At 40.8% G+C, this 18,358-nt stretch overlaps 1 protein-coding gene across 1 annotated transcript in view; it reads right to left on the bottom strand.

Annotated features, from left to right (window-relative positions):
* Positions 1 to 18,358, bottom strand: part of LOC115826605 (NACHT, LRR and PYD domains-containing protein 12-like) — a 46,960-nt gene that overhangs the window by 7,415 nt on the left and 21,187 nt on the right. The window contains exons 11-13 of the mRNA XM_030790485.1: positions 13,231 to 13,404; positions 9,196 to 9,369; positions 855 to 1,028 (exon numbers count right to left, since the gene is read on the bottom strand). Of these exons, the coding sequence (XP_030646345.1) occupies positions 855 to 1,028; positions 9,196 to 9,369; positions 13,231 to 13,404 (522 nt within the window). The remainder of the gene's footprint in view (positions 1 to 854; positions 1,029 to 9,195; positions 9,370 to 13,230; positions 13,405 to 18,358) is intronic.

Raw genomic sequence — 18,358 nt, 5'->3', positions numbered from 1 at the left:
CAGGACTTTTCAGCAGCCTGCAGATAGGGAGTAAATACATTCCTGTAACTGACCATCTTATACCTCAATGCTGCTCTCATCCCTTTTTAGTTGTACAAGCCAGTATCAAGCCCAGTCTACAGAGCACGTGATTCCTGAGACAAGGGGGGATTAAAACAACTAAAGTATTTAAGACAGAATGAAGGCAGAATGTTTACCTTAGTGTCTCCAGTTTAGAGAGTGGATCCTCCTGTAAATCACAGAGCAGCTTCACTCCTGAGTCTCCAGGCTCATTCCCTCTGAGATTCAGGTCTCGCAGGTGTGAGGGGTTTGATCTCAGAGCTGAAGCTAGAGCAGCATATCCTTCCTCTCCTATACTACAGTCTGAAAGCCTAGCTTAAACAGAACAAAGGTTTGTTGCTTTTGAGCTTGAAACAAGGATAATTCCAAATGGCGTGTACCTTTTTGTGCACAAAATGCATAGGTTCCCCGTTCTTGCGCAGAATGACAATAGACCTCTCTCAAGGAGAATAATATTAAAGTATTCAAGATGATTTTTACTGTGAATTTTAAAGATCTGCTCTGAACCAGATATGAACCTCTGACCAGGGCTTGGAATTAGATGTCCTCGCAAGTAAGATTACTTCATTCACTTTATCTTTATTCACAAATGAAGCCAGCTGGTCTTTTGACAGTCAGAGAGAAAACTTTACTCATTACACTGCCTTTCACTGTCTTGCCTCCACTACATCTAATTTAGCACAGAGACCAGAAGGAATAATCTCTGCAATACGCACTTAGTAAACACTGAGATTGAGCTAGGGGGAGGTGCATGAGGAGGTGCACTTTATGGCTGCCCAGAAATATCAACTCACCTCAGTGTCTGTAGTTTGCAGTGTGGATTCTCCAGTCCACCAGAGAGCAGCTTCACTCCTGAATCCTGCAGATTATTCTTACTCAGGTCCAGCTCTCTCAGACAGGAGGACTTTGAGCTTAGAACTGTGACCAGAGCTGAGCAGCTTTTCTCTGTCAGCTCACAATCACTGATTCTGAAAATACAAATGTGATATTGTTGACTTTATTTTTGTCAGTATGTTTGCTGTGTTCTGAATGCAAGAACGATATATGATGAATACTGTCATCATAGACTGCCTGTAATTATGTCATATGAAAGAAAATTGCAAAATTGAAAAACAAAAAATTGTTCATATTCATATTAGTCATACTCAGAATCATTCAAAATACATGGAAATACTAACATTAATGTCTGCACTTTGCAGTGTGTATCCTCCAGTAAGTCAGAGAGTTGCTTCACTCCAGAGTCTCCCAGTTTATTTGCATTCAGATTTAACTCTCTCAGCAGTAAGGGGTTTGTACCAAGAGCTGCAGTCAGAGCAGCACATACTCCTTCTGCAACATCACTTTTCAACAGCCTACAGGGGGAAGATGAATGTTTTCATGAGTCCATCTACTTTATTATTATTATCCCACACTATTTGTTCAAGTAAACGGAATGTAATGTTTTGACATTCAGACAACCTGAGCTGCACAAGATAATCTAACCTACATTGTGTAATATTGTCTCAGCAGATATACAATACTAAAGTTTCAGCCAAAGATGCAGTTTTCCCGTTCAATGCGATTATCTCAGATCGCTCCAGTACAGTACTTTGTCCATGCATCTACAGAATTAGACCATGGAAGTCATTCCCAGAAGGCCAAAATACACGTGGAGGTTTGTGTTATGCTCCCCAGATTCATCCACAATTACTCTACTGCCCTTGACCATTCAGTGGGAATTGCCATAGCAGCTGTGAGGCGACAAACCCCTTTTGGTTTCCTGCCCCCCTAGACTGGTTTTACTCTAACTGAGAGTGAGTGGAAGGAAGAAGGAGAGCAGACACAGCCTTGGTTGAGTCCGAGGGTCTGGAGCATTTTGAAATTTGATGTGTCTTTAAGTGACATGGTTCTTCTAAGAGAATTAATCTGGACCGATTCTTCTTGGAGCAAACGGGGAAGGCGAGTCAAAGGCAACATGATGAAAAAACGTGTTTTTGTTTTTTTTATATAAGCAAGTTTTTATCTGTTTTGGAGAAGGGGCATTCTGCTACCCTCTGAGGTGATCTAATGAACTTGATCAACGTGCAACCATTTGGTAAAGTCGTTACTATGAGAGCTCTGTCAGCCTGGTGCCAGTGAACTCTGACTGAGTGAGTGGTTTTGAGTAAGTGAGTGGTTTTGTTTTGATTTTGCATTGCTCCCGAATGCGGTGAGGCCTTTATAATTAAAAGCAGGGTTTATGATCAGAGGGGTAAGGGTAGAAAAAAGGGAAATAAGGTAAGAGAAGAGCAATTAGAGAGGCGAAGTGCACACATTTGCAAAATGTAATCACGGTTGAATCACTGCTGGAAACGTGGTCTATCCAGAAATATCCGGACAAAGTAAACTTCCTCAAAACCTGCTGTCTGCCCAAGGTATTCAGATGCCTGTAGAACTTTGTTTTGCGGATCTGGAAACTCCAGCAAATTTCCAAATATAGCTGTTAGATGGACGTTTTCAAGAATCCGTCGGGCCACAGTCGTTCGCTAAATGCTTGGCCTCTGAAATGCGAATGACAGTCAGTGGTCTGGGTGGGGCTGGGTACTGAAGCCTGCCCCCCTTCCTCGCTGTAATTTTCAAATTTTCTATTGGATAGCCAGGAGTTAAATTGGGCTGGGGATGTCTGGTGTATAATGTTTTGATTTTACAAAATAATAGTGTAACATTAACATAGGATAGTTTGTGGCAGAATGCCTCAAATCTTTGGTAGCTAGCTAACTGTTACATCAAGCTAGCTGCCAAGTTCTCGTTCGAGTTAAAATGTCAAGCAAGCTAGCACATACCGAAATCTCTCAGCATTGTCAGGAAAATCGTGGTCTGAGCAGATTATCAGAGCAACTGAAATGACTCCATGGCTAGGTAATTGTAACGAGCTCATCTCCTCCCCCGCCAACTTCAGCCATTCAGCCATCAGCGTCACCGGTTTTATAATCACCGGTCTGTTCACTCATCTCCCGCACCTGTCTTCATTTTTGTGCACTCATTCACTCTCTTACTTAAACCTCTCTATTTTCACAGCACGCTGCGAAGTCTGAACTTGCTACACGTGTATTCTGAGCGACACTAATTATGTACCTGGTTTGTTTGTTTCCACCGAGTTATCTCTTGTCATTTAGCTATACCTAGCTCTGTTAGTCCTTTACTTATTTCAGTGCCGTGCTTTGTTTGATACTTTCTCTTGTTCTGGTTTGTGTTTGTTTTTCAATAAGTTTGTTAATAAACCAGTCACTCTGTCACTCCGCACTTGCGTCCTGCCCGTTGGTGATTCTGTGACAGTAATGCAGGCTAGTTTGATCGTTTCCTAACTATAACATTAGTTAATGTAAAGGAACTAGTTTACGGTCTTGTCTTGCCTCTCATAGGAACAAGGCTTTGTTTAATTTTAATTTTTTAAGCTTTTTTTTACAGTCCTGTTTTCACTTAAATAATGTGTGTATGTTGCATAAATCTATTTTCTTTCAATTTCAAATATTCAGATGTTAAAGTTATGTGTAGAAATGAGAGAAGCAAAGAGGAGGAAGTGTACAGACTTCTTCAAAAGGTGTTGGCAGCCAGGGTATATTGTAATATTGTAAGATGTAAATTAATTCCAGTTTATTGTAACTATTAAAAAGACTGTTCTATTTATATTATTTTGTATTATTATTCTCTCTTTTAATGGTAACAGCACAATGTCATTTAATGTCATTGCACTATTGTACAACTAAATTAAGATGGACTATTCGAATGGACCATAGAAAACACATTGGCTTTAAAGCATAATAAAAGCATAATGATGCTAATAAAAAAATCTAAATGAAAGCCTCATTAATTACAAATTTGATGGTGCAACTGTCCTTTACTTGGGGTCAAAATTAAGCACCATAAAAGTTTACAGGCTACAGGAGGAATTTATTTATTTATTTATTTATTTTTGTTGTTGTTGTTGTTGTTTGTTGGAATGTTTCTCCTCAGTACAAAGACGCGCCCCCATTTTCAAACCACACACTCAGAGTCTAAGGTTGAGTCCTGTCCAGTCAGTTTTATGTGCATGCATGGCATAGTGTGAAAGTAACCAGTAGCTTTGTGTGCAGCTGCAGTGCGAAATTTGCTTTGGGGAAGGGGGTTACCTGGGGAGTATTCCAGAAAGCAGGTTTAGTGAGAACTCAAAATTAGTTAACACAGAGAAAGTAATAAACCTCCAAATAGAAGAGCCCTATGGCTTTGTTTTGCTAGGAGAATGAATCTCCTCTATTAGGGGACAAGAAACGGCGGGTCTCCAGACCAGCTATGGCGCTTTTGCGACAATGGGACAGCCTAGTCGAGAAGGAGGGGGTGTTGTACCACCAGGTCTTCCGTTCAGATGGGGGTGAGGAGAATTTACAGCTCCTCCTGCCTAACGTCCTTAAAACGAAGACACTGAAGCAGCTGCACCAGGAACATGGCCACCAACGTATTGAGCGGACCACTGAACTGGTGCGGCAGCGCTGCTACTGGCCAGGGATGACTGCAGATATCAAGCAGTGGTGCCAAGAGTGTGAGCGGGGCCAGGTTGCAAAGGATTCTGGACAGGTACCGCATAGTTTTATGTGCCACTTGCTTGCGTCCAGGCCAAATGAGATCTTGGTCATGGATTTCACAGTGTTGGAGCCATTTCAGAATGGGTTGGAGAACGTCCTCGTAATGACGGACGTGTTTAGCAAGTACACCGTGGCTGTCCCTACCCGTGACCAGCAGGCTTCTACTGTGGCCCATGTCCTTCTGATGGAATGGTTTTTTCAAGTTTGGAGTTCCGAGCCGCATTCACTCGGACCAGGGTAGGAGCTTTGAGTATTCTTTAATCTATCAGCTATGCTGCTTGTATGGGGTAGCAAAGTCTCGCACCACCCCTTACCTCCCTGTCGGTAATGGGCAGTGTGAGCGGTTCAGTAGAACTCTCCACAACCTCCTGCGCATGCTGCTTTTCTGTTATAATACTACAACTCATCAGGGCACTGGTGAGTCCCCCTTCCTTTTAATGTTAGGACAGGAACCTAGGCTCCCTGTAGATTTTCTCCTTGGTTGAGTCCAGGACCCTGTACCAGGGGAGGTGCAGGACTGGGTGGTTGAGCACCAGGCCAGGCTCAAGGTGGCGTTTGAGGGGGCCGTGAGCGGTTGTTGGCTGCTGCTGATCGCCGGTAGGAGTGGCACGATCAGCGTGTCCATGATGCACCTCTGCAGGTGGGCCAGTTGATTTCTCTTCGGGACCACAGCACAGTGCTAGGGGTCACCATAAAATCCAGTACGTGTGGAGCTCAGTAGTCTATCAGGTACTGAAAGCCCCTCTCGGTGAAGGAGCAGTTTACACCATTGCCACACTGGATGACTTGCATAAGGTAAGGAATGCTGAAGGCTCAAGTCAGGCCAGAATCCCCTGTTCATCCTCCTAGGGCTCCCTCTCCACCTGCTCCGGCAGTACCTGACGATTAGTCATCCGTTGATGGCGACTTATGGCTGTAGGTCCCTGAAATCCTTTTACCATTTACTGCAGCTGTGACCGGCTCTTCTGGTCCCCCTGGTACCTCTATTGTGACCCCGTTGGAGGCCACGTCCAGTCTGGATATGCCCTTAGCGCCGGTAAGCTCCCCACCATCAGACCTTCCCCTGTCTATAAATAGGTCGACCCACTTCCAGCCAGCTGGCCTTGCGTTGGACAGCCCACTCCACAGCTGGTCAGCATTCTAATGTTCATCATCTTCCTCAGTCCTTGGGCCAGATGGATCGTGGAGCTGATGAACTTCCAGGACCCGTGTCCAGTGCTCAGTTGGCCATCTTTAGCCTTAGTGCTAGCCCTTGGTGCCATTCTTTCCTGACCCATTGTCGGGGCGACGATGCAAAAGCGGGGGTTAGATTGTAGCAGGTTAGGTTTTCCACCTCCCTTCCTGTTCCCTTAATTGTTTCTGTGTGGGGATTTGCAAATTGGTGAGCACCTAAATTACTGGGCGGTCGCTTTTAATGGTATATCAAGACAGGTGACTGCTTCCTGGGCGTACGTCTTCTCCCATTCTGCACTCCCTGTGAGCTTGGGTTCGACGTTGGTGGCGTGGTCTGGAATTTGGTGTGGCTGTGTGTGTCATCGTGTCTCTTTGATTTCCTTCTCCATCGATTTAAGGTATTGTTATGTGTGGCGCACTGTGCGTTTTATTTGTGCGTCTTGTTTCGTGTGCGTCTCTCTCTCTCTCTCTCTCTCTCCACAGGTACCCAGCTGCGGTGGGCTGGCAATACCATCTGGCCTGATGTTGTGCCCCGTCCCTCCCTCTCTGGTTTGACCAACCAGGGAGGGAGTGCCCCTCACGGTTCAGCCGACCAGACACGGAGCGCCAACATTTAAACGACACTGGATGTGCTGCGCTGTAGATTTCGATCTCATCATTGCCTTTTGCCATTTGTGTGTTCTCTGCTATTATTACTAAACTTGTCATTCCGTGTTTGACGCTCTATTCTCGTTTATTAACTTTGTTTGTGGATTGCGCTCTGGCTTTGGTGTTGTGGTTATCGCGGGGAGAAGGACAGGTAAGAAAGGGGATCCCCGCGGTAGTGTTAACGTTGTATAGGGATAGGTTAGAGGCGGGTGGCACCTTTGTATTTCGGTTTCTAGTTAGTGTAGTGAGGTTTCCTTTGGCTCTGCCACTTTTTTGTTTTGTAGTTCAGTGTGTGTTTTTCCGGTGTAGTCATTTAGGGTGGTTTTTGTTTCACTAGTTCCGTTGCTTTGGCACCGTCTATCGTCCTCTCCCACCTTCGTGTGTTTTGTGTGTATTTGTAAATATTTTTGTAAATATGACTTTGTAAATATTCCAAATATATCGTGCACTCTTTTTCACATCAATTCCCTGTGTCCGTGTTTTTCCTCCCTCATCACACCGTCCCAAAACCAGCACAGGTGGTGGGTCCTTTATGCTACGTTCCCCTACATACCCCTAGATACCACACTCCACCGGGGACGTAACAGTATGCACTCTTACTATTTTTCGTGCATGGGAGGTCAATAGTATGAGTTATCACTGTTATATCTGCTTAAAGTTTTCGTTTTGTCGCGTAGTTGGCTGGGCTGCAGATACGGGGTGGTATCGTTCCACTTTGAGCCTCTGCTTAAATCAGCTTCGTCTGGTCTGAGGTAGGCTAGCTCATTTTATGCTGGCGACGTTATTCATTCTCATCTTTTACCTTTTGACGAATATAATTCTCTCTGCTGTAGTCACGGGCCCATTGTCATAGTGCGTGGGCTACGGTTTTCGCAGCTCTCACCCCTCCATCGTTGGGGAAGCTACACCTTCATTTCCTGGCCTCCACAGGCCCGGTTGTGCACGAAGGTAAATGGCCCCTCTTTCCAGCTGTCTCCATTTCTCCAGGGTGCTGCTGTTTTGTCTCTGTGTTAATTTGGTCACGGTTGTTTGTTTTACCACTTTGATTTGTCTTTTTTTCCTTTTCTTTTGTGGCCTGGTTTGAGTGCAATCGCTGATTCTTTTTTTTTCTTCCTCTGTTCTGTTCGTGTCGTTGAGTTTGTGTTTGGTTTTCTTTTTTCTGTTGGTTACTTGTATTTCATTTTCTTTGGTTTGGTTGGTTTTATTGTGAATTTATTTTGTTGTCTGTGTTGTTGTTTTGTATTATTGATTTAGTTAAGCGATTGTACTTTCCGTTATCCCTGTATGTACGTGGCCGAGTAATCGCTGGCCATGTCACCTTCCCTTCCTTATTTTGTTTGCTTTGTTTCTATTTATTTTTCTCCATTTTGTTTGTTTATTTGGTTCTATATTGCGTTACTTTGTTCCTTCAGTGTTACTGTTTTGTATTACCCACTTTGTTTTCAGTTTTTATCTTTTTCTTTTTTTGTTTGTGGTGAACAGAACATTTGTGTGGGGTTGCTGGAGCCTTCATTTACTGTTCAGCTTAGTGTCTGTTCTTTAGTTACCGTTACCCATCTTATACTCCGGTGACAACTGCTGTCTGTTTGTGGGGGTTTTTTTTCTGTCTTTTCTTTAGCTGGACAGGAGCTGTTGGGCCCAAGCTGGTGGCAGACCAGTCCCTAGGTGGTGGAGTCCCGTCACTGGCCCCTTTATGGTAGAGCACTCAGGGTGTTTATTTAGATTGCGTTGTATTCACGTGTGGTCTTTAGCCTCAGGACCCCTTCCCCCTGCATTTTGCCCCTTACTGCCACGGTAAGCCCCAGCTTTGCTCTGGGTTTGGTTTTTCTTTTTTTTTTGTGTAATATTGTGTGTGGAGTTACTTACTTTGTATTCTGCGTAAGGTTCAGTGTCCATTCCGGCTGCCCCAGGTGTACTGCCCACTAATCGGTGGGATGACCATTTGTTTGTTTTAAATACAATTCTTAATAAAATTTATTATTTGGTGGAATCAGTTCTCTGGTCTCAAGTGTTATGAACCTGTGTGGCCCTGTCTTTTTTTTTTGGGCTTAAAATTAGTTAGCCCTCTTCAAATTTCCCTAGGGGCGAGACTCCCCTAGGTGGCGTTGTCGATAGCTCAATCCTACACCTTAATTCCTATATTGAATTTCCTTGGTTCCCCATCCCCACTCACCATACTTAATAATTTATATTATACTGTATTTTCTTTATTTATAATAAAGTATTTGTTTAATTCATTTTTGTCAATTTGTTTGTTTTGTTTGACTGTATAATCTACCTATGAACAGAAAACAACAGCACCAGTAATACTAATACAAACTATATGAAATCATGTCTGAGGACACACACTGGACCAATGGAGAGTGGTTTTAGAGGAGGGGCAAGACATTGTGCCGCCAACAATCCTGGTGGCCCAAGGTATAAAAGGCAAATGTTCCCTTGCAAAAACCCCTAAGGGATTATTCACCACGGCAACTAATGGTTCCAGTCAGGCCCCCAAACCTGGCACATATCCAGGAGTATTCTAGTCCATGTAACAGGGCAGTAAACTTCGTCCAATTATTTGTGGAGTATCCAGGAGTATACAGGAGATTTCCAGTCTGGGTACACCTCGCAGTGGAAATGATTAAAATGTTAATGAATGTCTCTTTGTAAATGGACGCTCAACAATCCATATATCAGACCATTTACTTAACAAATAAAGCAAGTTTTTAACTTTATACCCTAAAACATTCACCTCACTGTTTCCAGTTTGAAGTGTGGATCTTCTTGTAAGTCACAGAGCAGCTTCACGCCCGAGTCTCCAGGGTCATTCCCTCTGAGATCCAGTTCTCTCAGGTGAGAGTGGTTTAACCTCAGAGCTGAAGCTAGAGCAGCATATCCTTCCTCTGTTATATTACAGTCTGAAAGACTAGAGAGAAGAAAGATGTGTGGTAGTGAATATAAATTTAAAGCATTCACAGTTAAACTGCAAAATGACCTCGAATTTGTAGGAAAAGTAATGTATTGCAGAATGTGACATCATTCATTTTGTGAGTGTTTTTACCAGGGGTGGACAGTAATGAAGCTCATTTACTTGAGTACTGTACTTAAGTACATTTTTCGAGTGTCTTTACTTTACTTGAGTATCATTTTTTTCTGGAAACTTATGACTTTTACACCACTACATTTGAAAGAAAAATATTGTACTTTTGACTGTGCTAAATTTTGATGAAGGTTCTTGTTACTCATTACTTGTTACTCACTTTGAAGCATAGCGTTGAAGTAAAAGGGTGAATTTTCTTTTCTAAAATGCCATAGGCCATATTATGATTGTCACAGGAGAAAATCGAATCACAGTAAACTACTCCTACGCTGTCAGTCAAGTTCAAAGTGCATGCTGCATTGGATTTTTATGGATTTGCCCACCAAATTGTAGCATTGGGACTGATGTTATGTCTCAAATGGTTTTCAAGCTGACTGGTTCTTGTACGCGTTCACACGCTGTGTTCAGCTAACTTTTCATAGGTGGTGCTCACTGCTCAGTTATACAATCATGTTCGTCGCAGTAGATACGAGATGCGACTTGAAAATCGTAATATGTAATATTTTTGTAAATATGTGATGAATCTGGTGACAGAGGCAGACCACAACTGCTGCTGTTAACACAGTGCATTCAGTAGGTTGTTTTAGAGTCATTAGGTTCCTTAAATGCATTGTGGCAACAATACAACAATGCATTGACATTAAAAAGAAAATGTACATTTGAATGCTTAAGTATTTTAAAAGCAGGTACTCCAGTACTTTAACTCAAGTAAAAAATTTGATTGAACAACTTTCACTTGTATTGGAGTAATATTTGACCTGGAGTATCTATACTTTGACTCAAGTAATGGAGTTGAGTACCTCTGTGTGGACCCCCACTAGTGTGGAAAATGTAAATGTGTTATGGAGTTTAAAAAATATTCTGCCTTTATTTAAGATGAGGAATTTTTATTGTTCAAAATACATTGACTAACTTCAGTTTCTCCAGTTTACAGTGTGTATCTTCAAGTAGAGCAGAAAGCTGTTTCACTCCTGTGTCTCCTGGTTTGTTCTCAGTCAGATCCAGCTCTCTCAGCAGTAAGGGGTTTATACCTAAAGCTGAAGCCAGACATGCACAGGCCTCCTCTGCAACAGGACTTTTCAATAGTCTGTAGAGGCAGAATACGATCGTTTTTAAAATGTTGTAAACTGTTAGATTGGGCATTAGCCAACACTTCAGATTAGTTTCTCCCATTGTTCTTGAACTGGCTCAAAGCATTACCAAGGCTTCCCTTCTTATTACTGTGGAAAAAAATCAGCATCTTTCCTTAAATGCCTTATTTAAATAAATCAGTCAAACAAACCCTTCTCATTTTGTTCATGATTGGTGTCATGCAAATAATTTTTTCTCAGATCTGAGCACACTGGGATATCCAGTACATATGTCCTGGTTGAAGTCTCTTCTTGGGACAGCACTCTAAATAAGGAATGTTTACTCTGAAGCAAAAGTTGCAAGCGACCAGCAACACATTTATTTAAACATTAAACAAAATTTCAGTCTAAAAATCTTCTACAGCTTCAGTACTACCTGGTCTTCATGGTAGCTAATTGTTTATGCTGTGTTTCCCTAATTATTCACCTCAGTGTCTCCAGTTTACACTGTGGATCCACCAGTAAATCAGTGAACAGCTTCACTCCTGAGTCTCCAGGGTCATTCCCTCTGAGATCCAGTTCTCTAAGGTGTGAGGGGTAAGATCTCAGAGCTGAAGCCAGAGCAGCATATCCTTCCTCTGTTACACTACAGTCTGAAAGACTGGAAAGAAGAATGTCATTACTGTCCTGATTTGAAACAAAACTGTTCTACAACTGTGCTTTTTCAAAGCGTTTAACTGATCATTCACTGATTAGTTTATACTGTCGGGCGGACACTGTGCAGCTCTCAGAAAGAAAAGGACTTTTGTTAACCTTTAGCGTTCCTTAGTAATTAAAGTTGCAGTTGTTTAAACTGTCTCCTTCTTTTTCACCCTTTCTTTATCTATTTCTATCACTCTCACTCTGCCTCTCTATCCTTATCCCCTTTGATCCCAGTTCTCTCTTTATGGCCCAGGCCTCTTTGCGTTCAGGACCAATGCTCACCGGAGCAGAAAGTACTCACTGTAATACATAACAGACACCAGGCTCGACGGTTTAGCGCAGCAACCCCCAGACCATTTGGTCAAATGCTGATAACGTTTAATTGCGAGGGAGACTAGATCACCTTTTCTCTCCTTCCCTCACTAGCATTTTGTGTGTAAGTAACCCCACTAGAACATCACTCAGATAGTCCTTTTGGTTAAGCGTGCCTCTTCATGAGTAATGCCTCATATTCACGTAGTTGTTCATTCATAGATACTTTAGGTAACGAGGATATTGTTATTGTCTACCGTTTGTTGTTTGTCTTCTTGTGAGTGGTTTAGATACTGTTGTATGTGTGTAGATGTGCCTTAATTCCACCTGATGTCCAATTTATTCAACATTAGATTCATTCTGTACCATTTGAATTTGATCGCTGCAATAAATGTGTACATTTATATTCCTACTCTTTGAGTACATGATAAGTTATTCTCAAGGGTGGTGATCCAGGAACTTAGTTAGCTAGAGGTATTGAATTTGAAGAGTATTATTGTACCTGCTACTTTAATGCTGTTATTTATTATATGAACGGCTAATGAAGAGTTATTCAGAATATCTGTAATTTCACGGGGTTCAGGTTCCAAAATAAGGTTATGGTTACAGCAAAGTGATGTTAGTATTAAGTCTAATATTCACAGTGAACCATTAACCAGATTTTCCTCATACCATTGGCACAACAATACATACAATTTAATTGTCTGTTTTTTATCTGATTTTCTGTATAAAGCAGCACGATCAGTTAATGGAAAAAATGCAAGAAAGAAAACCACGGTTTAGAATTGCCTGTCCTGTGCAGGTTTGGTTCTACATTGTGTTCCTGTGGACAGTGCCATGCTAGGCAATCACATCACAGATGATGACTTGTAAACAAACCTTGATTTTTCAACAGTTAAAAAAATACTCACAAATAACTCTGAGTCTAATCTCATATTTAACTTGTAGAGCATAGAATTATTTATCGAAATGGTTCAAAGTACTAACTTCAGTTTCTTCACTTTACAATGAGAATCCACCAACAGAGCAGAGATCTGCTTCACCCCTGAATCTCCCAGTTTATTTCCACTTAGATCCAATTCTCTCAGCAATAAGGGGCTTTTACCCAAAACTGAAGTCAGGGAAGTACAGGCTTCCTCTGCAACAGGACTTTTCAAAAACCTAGAGAGAGAAGAAAAATATATTATTATTAAATACAATTTAACACGTCTTGGTTGCTCCAATCCTCCTAAATAGTGCAGGACAGTGTCTTGTCCAGTACTCAGAGAACATGGTCAACTCAATGTCTGTTGGTTTCAATGTAAAAAAAAAAATGCTATTAACATAAATACATTAAAAACATTCATAACTAAAGTAACATTCATTACTAAAACTGACATGATGTGTTGATAGACATGAAATAGTGCCTCTGATTTTATTGTTTCATTCTGGACCCCTTTATTGTAAAAAATTAATGTATCTTTTTTATCAAGGTCAATTAAACATTGTTTATAAAAATGCATAAATAAATTTCCTCAACATAAGAGCCATTTAAATAACTTTTCTGCACATTCCTTGTATTATAAAGTAATCCTCTCATAGTCTCAACTGACAAACTGCTGACCTCAGTGTGTCCAGTTTGTAGTGTGGATCCACCAATAAATCAGTGAACAGCTTCACTCCTGAGTCTCCGGGATCATTCCCTCTGAGATCCAGCTCTCTCAGGTGTGAGGGGTTTGATCTCAGAGCTGAAGCCAGAGCAGCATATCCTTCCTCTGTTACACTACAGTCTGCAAGTCTGGGGAAAGGAGAGAAATCTGGTTTGAAGACATTTACATATTTCAAATTTCAAAACACATCAAATAGAACGCATATCAAATATTGCAAGTACATACAAATATATTAATAAGGATAATATAAAGTCATGTGATACTTGTACTGATATAAAATTAGTTATTGTTTAGTTATTTGCATGATTTTGTTTGCTGCTTGTTTGATTGTCTCACATTTTATTATAACTTCATTCATTACAATTTATGGTAATTTTATACAGGTTTTTTTTACTCACTTTTGTGAAGGGTGCTAGTTACTGTTGATGTGGGAAGTAGGAAAATTAGGAAATGTTTTGACCCAACCATCAAAATTCCATTAATTCAATAATTCCGTTTAATTACAAAGGTTTTTCTCATCAGTTTTGCCAAGCTAGTGTGCTTCCTGCCCAAACAATTTTTTAAAAATATTGCTCAGTGGAGAAAATGATGTAGCAGGACAGATGTAATGTCAGGCTCTCTTATCATTGGTCTTTGCTCTTTAATAGGCAATGAAAGTCATTTACAACCATTCTCCATCATTTTAAATTTTAAAACATTCCCACACCATATCATCATTGCCATCGTAGTGCCCTCTGATAACCTTACCACTTATTAATGACCAGACATAATTGACTTTCATTTCATCTGAGTGATATTTGAGTGATGGGTTCTACTCAAAAATAGATATCCCATCTGTCAGCAACCACAGATACTTCAAACATTACATTGTTCTATGACATTTTCTCACACTTTCAAATGTCTGCGTTCTCAAGGCTCTAAATGATTTCTCAAATCAAAATAAACAGTTTTATTAGTAGAAGAAATATATTAAACAGCTGTTAGTATCTTTAGGTCACATGATGCTTTCATCATTGCTGTGACTAATTGTCATGACTGTATTTCTGATCATTGTTGTGACTGATTTTCATGGCTGTGTCTCCGATCATCATGATATGACTGTCATGGCTGCATTTCTGATCTCATTTTGCTTCTGAGATTGTAAATATCTCTGAACATTTGGCTGATCTGGTTGAGGTCTGAGTTCCGTTCTCTCCTGAGCTCAAATTAGGAATATGAAAGAGAAGAATTGAACAGTGCACTTCCTCAGCTCTTACCTTTGTTCATCAGGAGTGTTCTTCTCTCTGAGGTTGGGTGGTTCTACTTTAGAGTGGTCACTCTTCATGGACACACAGCTGAGTACTGGCGACTCTGATCTTTCCTGCTGAGCACTGTGAACATCAGGGAAGCAACTTATCTAACAGTGATGTACATTTGTTCAGATTACGAAAAGGAAAATGATTTAAGCATACCTAACTAGCAAACAAACTACAGAATGTGATGTGAATATATGTAAATGAATTTATTAATGATTTGGAACACATAGTTGGGTTTGGGACACTTTCATGACTGAGACAGAACTGAGAAATCTCGACAAATCTAATGGGTAAAGAGATTGTGAATCATTGTTCTCTTACTTTCAGTTATGCACAACTCACCTCCCAGAGTGCTTCTCAGACAGACTCATTTTTGACACACCTTCCTCACATGTTCCTGACATTTTAGACTCAGTATCTCTTTCTCTTCTCTCCACAGAGGCACTCCAGCTTCTTACTCAGTTACACCTGAGAAACTCATTTTAGCTCAAGGGGACAACATGGAAATCCATGACCTCCAGCGCACACACCTGTAGCGCACGCGCACACACACACACACACACACACACACACACACACACACACACACACACACACACACACACACACACACCTTAAATACCACTTTCCCCTCATTAAAGAGTTCTTCATTAATTACATTTTTACTAGCATGACAGTCCACCCTTAAGAAAAAATTACATTAAAGTCAAAGCAGCTCTCAGTTCTCATATGCGGCTTTTTAAATTGTGATCTGTCTTGTCAGTCAGCACATATCTCACTCTTGACTATTGACATTACATTACATTTATTTAAGTTTCAAGTTTATTTAGAGCCCAATAGCACTGTTTACAGTCTAAAAGGGCTTTACATGCCCACAACAAACAAAACAGGACGGCACCCCCTGACTTAATCCTCATGGCGGGCAAGAAAAAATCCCTCAAAACCCCAGGTGTAACAGGAATAACAGTGAAGAAATGGGAGAAATCTTGAGAAGGATCACAGAGAGAGGAGACCCCTTCTTGGCCAGGCGGGTGTGCAATAGATGCCAACCCAATGGGCAATTTAGCAAATGTTTTTATCCAAAGCGACTTACAAGTGGGGAAGCTACAGAATAGTGAGAGACCAATGAGTAAGCACTAAATACTACATCTACTCAATAGGGCAAAGTGCAAGGAATAAGTGTGAATTTTCTTTCAAGTCAAAAAGCAGGAGATTAGGTAGAGAAGAACACAGTAGGTGCGAGTTAGGCATGTTAGGGCATTACAGATGTAATGTGTTAGGGGAGGATGTGCTCTAGGAAGAGATGAGTCTTCAAGAGATTCTTGAGGACAGAGAGGGACGCCCCTGCTCCGATGGCAGATGGTAGCTCATTTCACCATCGGGGAACCACAAGCGAAAGCAGTCTGGACCGAGATTGCCTTGCACATAGGGATGGCAATGCCTGCCTTGGAGGAATGCATCCTCACTTTGAGTTTATAATGACAGACTCACTTTGACTTTACAATGATTTTTTCTGTATAAAACAATACAATGAATCCTGCATAAAATGCATACCTTTTCTATATCACATATTACAGCGTTTTTAGAAGGACGCACACAAACACACACACACACACACACCTTTTCAAGACTGTAACTGGACACAGAAACACAGGAACAACTTTCTTAAACACATTATGGATCTTGATCAGACTTGGAATCTTGTACTAAACCTTGTGACTCAGTACTTGGATCCTACCACACCTTCATTACACTGACATTATAAAAGTTCACGTCCCTGTTTATGCGTGGATTAGAGACTGTTTATTAAAGAATATAATAAAAGAATCTTTATAATCTTTACAGTAACAAAACCAGATAGAAATTTTATGACAAACACAAGATATCAGCTCACAGGCTCAGTACAAAAATTAAATTTATACCGTTCAGAGAGAATCGGTAAAAGACCATATTACAGTTAACTCCCTTTGACAGTAGAACATTAGTTTAAGCTACACTTGGAAAGCACAAGTACAGACATATGATTGTGAGACACCAAGGAGAAATCATGGCGATTTAAATAGACATAGTGTTGAATGACAGCAGTGAAATGAACAGATGTGCTAAACTTACTGTTGTGTACAGGTCGTGTTCTTAGACAGATGATCACATGATCAATAAAGTTCAACAAATCTCCCTTATCCACACCGTACTTTCTCTCTGGTCCACATATATCTCTGTCTTACCAACAACCCAAACTCACAATTTTCCAGTGAAATACTTTCACTGTCTTACAGCTGACAATCAGTTGAATTTAGTCTCTTCCTCTTTCAAAAACCATGAAAAAGTCTTATCCTTTATGATTGGGGACTTTGCCCATTTTATAAGCCTGTTGCTATGTTTGAGACTTTTGTTTAGGAGAGAGAGAGAGAGAGAGAGGATAAATAGTATCAAGTATGATTAATAAGTCAGTAACCCAGTTTAACTTTGCCCATTTGAACTTTGTCCACTTAGCCATAACCAACTGACAACACAGGGGTATTACATTGCAGAGATATGACTGGTTTATGTATAAACATTCAGGATACAAAAATGCCTGACACTCCCCATGGAGATTAATTTTAGTGTCCTCACTCTTTGCTCCTGTGAAGGTTACGCCTCTGTATGTTGAAGAGTTAATGTTACCATGTCAGTACCTCATGTTTGTTCCAGAAAACTACACATGATGGGATTCTCTTCATCCACAGCTGGATCCCACACTGACCTGAGGCATAGAAGACTGTGAACATTGCCAAACTTGGCAACTAGATTTACTGCGTGGTTCCTTATCATCTCAGACCTAAAAGGGACCACAGAGTTGATGTGACCTGGGACCTCAGTCTCTGTGGGACGTGAAGGGCAATGTCTCCTCCTTGTGGATCCTCTTACCCAAGAAGAGCTGGAACCAACCAACTCCTGACCAGGGAAGCGAGACCTTCATTAGCAGATTTCACTAACCAGCTCTCTCCTAAACACATGAGATTAATTTAGAACAAAGAAAACTTGTGTTTTTTTGCCCTAAAATAAAATGTTTTGTTGACTCTGGTAGTGATAATAATCAAACCTGTTATTCACAGCAACAGTAAGATGGTGTGAAGCAATAATGGGTACACTCTAAAAATTGCTGTAAAAATACAGCCAAATTGTAACATTAATGTACTATTTTTTCCAAAATACAATGAAATACCTTAAAGTCTGCTGCTTTTTTGGAGCCAAAAACAAGATTGACTGCTAACAGCAGGCTGTTGTAAAATTTGACGCTACACTGCATTATTTTCTTTTAGCAGTAGTAGAGCAGTGAGCCGCATGCAACAATCCACTTTCAATTATCATTCATCCTCCTTTCTAGAAACCAACAAAAAGTTCCATAACATTATACTGAGAAATTAAAATTACATTTATGAATCTGGTTACTCAATTTGTGAGACAGGCCTATAATTTATGCTGACTAAAACGAAGCTTAACTAGGCGTCCGATTTGCAGCGTTAGATGTGACAGATGTGCTCTGAGCTGAGTAGTGGTGCGCAATTAGCAAACGAGTCGTTCTTTTTGAACGACTCCTTTTAAGTGAGTCATTTGGACCAGTTCACCAGCACAACTGAGTTATTCTTTTTTTCTAATTCAGCTGCTCCCAGTCAGCTGAATGCAATCAGTTGGCATCACTATGTGGTGCACACAGCAATGGGCTAATAATAATCAACAAAGAGCAAGAAGGTGTGGAAAAATGCGCCCAAAAAAATAGTTCGCAGTAATGTCTGCCTCTAAAGAA

Source organism: Chanos chanos, chromosome 13, assembly GCF_902362185.1.
Source record: "Chanos chanos chromosome 13, fChaCha1.1, whole genome shotgun sequence".
Lineage (NCBI taxonomy): Eukaryota > Metazoa > Chordata > Actinopteri > Gonorynchiformes > Chanidae > Chanos > Chanos chanos.
Note: the sequence above shows the minus strand (reverse complement) of the source record. Positions and strands in the feature narration are given on the sequence as shown.